We start from the raw sequence: 4,232 nt of genomic DNA, 5'->3' as shown, positions 1-4,232 counted from the left end.
TTAAATATTACATTTTCTTCACACTCTAGATTTGATCCTTAAAAATAAATAAAGAATAGTTAATCGTAGCAAAAAAAGAACATAATGATAATAATAATAATAATTGACGTGGCAAATAATAAGGCGGTTTAATAAAAGGGAGCATCATGGTTGATAGGGATGGAGTGGGCTTCTATTATTGATGTGATTTGGACTTAGCAACTAATCAAATTGATGGTGATATATGTATGTATTCCAACAGAATAATTCGAAAGAGTAGTGCTTATCATGCTCTCTTGTTGTTTTCATTGGCATGCATGCCTTTGAAAGCATTTTACTACATTACACTTATCATCTTTTTCTTTTCTTTTTTCTTTTGTTTTTCTTTTTCTTGACTCTCGCCGGAGGTTCCAATTGATTGGAATTGGTTAGGAGTGGAGGAAGATGACTTAGAATTAAGTTTGGTTAAGATGTGATGTGCATTGTATATCTGACAACAATCGTAATCTTGGTAGCGATGGATCACAACTGTCATATACGATCAACATATTTTGCGCATGCCCAAAGCTACTTAAAAATTACTCGGAATAAATTTGGGTCAATCCTAGTACACCGTTGGATGCAGGTCATCGTAATAAAGTGGTATAGAACTTAAGACCAAATTCCTCGTATTCTCCGATACTTTTTAACATTTGATCCTCCTTTTAATGTAGTAATTCATGAATAGTAATATTTGACGAACTAAGACAAGTAAGGAAATTAGCGTGCAAAGCGTGATGAATCGATTCCCGTTCTTTAAAATATTCCTGATGCTCCTCCTAGTTAATTAGGAAGGGGTATCACTAATCAAACATCACTTTACTTCATTTTATTTTATTTTTATTTTCTATTCTCTATTCGTATATCAAAACACCGACCATAGATCCATTGAAGTGAAGTAAACCTAAGCACAGTTGACCAGTACTAGAGGAGATGTTGGATTCTGGTTAAATAACAAAGGAATCAGGGCCTACTTCTGATTCATCCAGCTCTGTGTTGAAGAAGAGCTCTGTCATCCTTGTAGCCCTACTCAGATGACCATTGGCATAATCATAGATGCAATGTATGCAAACCAATAGGTAACGTTCATATCAAAGTTTTACTGAATTTGTCACAAGAGGTTGCTTGGAACTTTGTGGATTTTGTGATGTCGAATTATGAATCACATGTGGATGCTTGATTTGGGTCAACACACGCTTCCACCTCACTCCAATTGTTTGATACTTGAGGTCTTCCAATTAACAAAGAGAGATTAAGTAAATGTTTAAATATTTTCCACATGCAAAATATCGTTCTCTCTCTCTCTCTTTTTTTGCATTTTGCTTATATGTATACTTAGGGTTTCTGATAGCCGTCGACTCTAATGAGATTGTGTTTAGATCGTAAGGGCGATTCATATTGTAGCGAGCATTTCTGAATTCGAATTCCAATAACACCGAATTAGTCGGAACACGGCAATAGCTTCTTCCACCATCACAAGTAGGCAAATAAAGTTGGGCAATGAGAGGAGCAAGTGGCTCCCTTTGGCCATTCTTAGTGTCAACGAGCATCCAAAAAACTATTGTTGTTGACATTGGAGGTAAAAGGATATACCTAATTGTCCAAACCCTAGTTTTCTATGGCAATTGGTAAAGACCAAGTGAGAAGGGGATAATATTATTGGAATATGCAAATGGTTATTAGAGAAAAAATGAATACATGTGGACTTAGAGTGCAATGTCGTGACAAAGACCATCTAGATCTCGTTGAAATCACCCACAAAAATCCAATTGTTTCAAGTTCATATCCTATTGCAAAATACCTTCCCAACTCCATTGACTAATAAATATATCTCCCAATCTCTCGCCTTCTATAACTTATAATTCTATAATTAAAAAAATGTATTTTATAAATTATTAATCTTATATTTTATTTATTTTGTGGTTCACATTCCGTTTTTGACGATTTTATAATCCGATATTTATTTTTTTATAATTCTTATTTAATATTTTAGCGTTATTTTAACTAATTAATATAGACTAAATTATTAAAATATCGTCGCTACCATTTTTCCACCTCTCAACCCCTTATCTTATTTGAAGAAGGCATGAATAATTTAGATATTTACAAATTATTTTATATATTATAACAGAATATTTCTTTGCTGGTATGGTTTAAATTATCGGACAGTGTTAAGTAATAATTATAAAGAAAAAGTACGGCTCGAGTTACAAAAACCTTAAAGACGTGTGTAAATTATAAAATAGATAAAATATAGGGTATGATTTATAAAATTTTCTGAAAAAGATATAGTGATATTACGAGAATACCCCTGAGAATGATTGAAATGAGCTTCGGCTCTTCCCTTACCTAACCAACTCTTGTATAATTTTTCCTAGGTACAAAAATTAAGTGAAATTAAGTGAGAGAAGTCCAATTAAGTGAGAGAGAGAGAGAGAGATGATGACAAAAGAAATGCGAAAGGGAAACCAAAGAGAGACCAGTCAAACGTCAAACCCCTTCTCACGCTGTTTTGCTTTAATTATCTTAATCTAAATTCCATTGCGGCTGCCTTACACTCCTCTCTCTCTCTCTCTCTCTCTCTCTCTCTCTCTGTCTATAAAAACCCATCCCCCTCTCTCCCGCTCTTTGTCATCACCATCATCCATCCCAATCCTCCTCCTCTTCTTCTCACCATCATCGTCTTCTACAAAATTAAGGATGGCTCATGGATTTGATCAGGAGATGGACTTGCGAAGAGGTCCTTGGACGGTCGACGAAGATCTCTTGCTCATGAACTTTATTGCCGCTAATGGCGAGGGCCGATGGAATTCTCTGGCCCGATGCGCAGGTCTCAGAAGAACCGGCAAGAGCTGCAGGCTCAGGTGGCTCAACTACCTCCGCCCGGACGTCCGCCGGGGTAACATCACCCCCGAGGAGCAGCTCCTCATCCTCGAGCTCCACTCCCGGTGGGGCAACCGGTGAGCAATCTTCTTTAAAAAAAAAAAAATACCCCTCCACTTCTGCCATATTTACTATTTAGTCCTCCTCTAACGTTGTACCCAATTTGGCAGGTGGTCTAAGATAGCGCAGCACTTGCCTGGGAGGACGGATAACGAAATAAAGAATTACTGGAGGACGAGAGTGCAAAAACACGCGAAGCACCTCAAATGCGACGTGAATAGCAAGCAGTTCAAGGACCTCATGAGGTACCTCTGGATGCCTCGCCTCATGGAGAGGATCCAGGCGGCCAACTCCGGCAGCTCATCGGCTTCCATCTACGAGGAACCCGACGTCCCGACGCCAGCCACGTGTCGGGGGAGCCAGTCCGGGCAGGTCGACCCGAGCCCGGACATCTCCAGCGTCTTCTCCTCACCTCCCGTCTCCGACGGCGGCGTCCAGCAGGGTGGTCACGGTATGGGCGTTGTTGACGGGATCCAGGCCGCTCATCAGTGGAGCGGCGGATGGGCCGAGTCACTGCCGAGTCCGGGAGGTTACTGTAACCTTGGGTTACCGGACTTTGATTTCGGAGACTGGGGAGAGAATTTATGGAGTATAGAGGATACTTGGTTACTGTAATTAGTACAATAAATCAAACCCAAAAAGAAAAAAAAAAAGGAAGAAATCGTAGAAGTATTCAACACTTACCTCTTGGGTTTTTTTTGTTAATCTTTTTTTAATTATTATTATTATTATGTAATCCTAATTGAATTGGTTAAAGGGATTCATATTTTATAAGAATTGTGCCAATGACTTGTAATAATAGAGAGAGTGATATCTAATGCTATTAATCATGTTGATATATTTTAATAAAAAAAAAAGGGTAGAACTGAAAGGATATTTTGTTCTTATGTTTGTCATGTCTTGGCCCTACGAGGAATCTTTCTCATATAACCAAGAGTTATCCTTACAATTAAGTGGGCCCTCGACATAGATTTAAATCTAATTATGCCACGAAACCATAGCACGCGTGTGGTATTGGAGGTATAATTAACTTGAAATTAACCAGTCCATGGATACCATTAATTTTAGAAAGAACACGTTTTAGTTAATGTACTATAAGATTAGTTTGTATATATATATAATAATAAGCAAAGCCCCCAATTGGGATCCATTGGATTCACACGTGGAGACACTCAATTAGCCAGTGGAGGTCTCTTTCCAATTTACTGTTGTTCATAATTGGGGTGCCTCTATGATGCTCTAAATTATTCATCCAAGTCGCCTCTTGGAGA

The 4,232-nt window shown here is 38.2% G+C and overlaps 1 protein-coding gene across 1 annotated transcript; it reads left to right on the top strand.

Annotated features, from left to right (window-relative positions):
* The first annotated feature begins 2,638 nt into the window (after positions 1-2,638).
* On the top strand, positions 2,639-3,738 carry LOC140776189 (transcription factor MYB2-like). Its single transcript, XM_073119809.1, has 2 exons — positions 2,639-2,978; positions 3,072-3,738. Exons 1-2 carry the CDS (start codon positions 2,719-2,721, stop codon positions 3,574-3,576), a joined length of 765 nt encoding a protein of 254 aa, XP_072975910.1. The 5' UTR covers positions 2,639-2,718; the 3' UTR covers positions 3,577-3,738.
* The last annotated feature ends 494 nt before the right edge of the window (positions 3,739-4,232 follow it).

The sequence above is a fragment of the Typha angustifolia genome, chromosome 14 (assembly GCF_048772165.1).
Source record: "Typha angustifolia cultivar Huaian chromosome 14, ASM4877216v1, whole genome shotgun sequence".
NCBI lineage: Eukaryota > Viridiplantae > Streptophyta > Magnoliopsida > Poales > Typhaceae > Typha > Typha angustifolia.
Note: the sequence above shows the minus strand (reverse complement) of the source record. Positions and strands in the feature narration are given on the sequence as shown.

Bases quoted from the DNA above. Each gene is read 5' to 3' on its own strand.
- LOC140776189 (XM_073119809.1), top strand. From the start codon at position 2,719: ATGGCTCATGGATTTGATCAGGAGATGGACTTGCGAAGAGGTCCTTGG. The intron at 2,979-3,071 runs GTGAGCAATCTT...CCAATTTGGCAG, and splicing joins CACTCCCGGTGGGGCAACCG to GTGGTCTAAGATAGCGCAGC.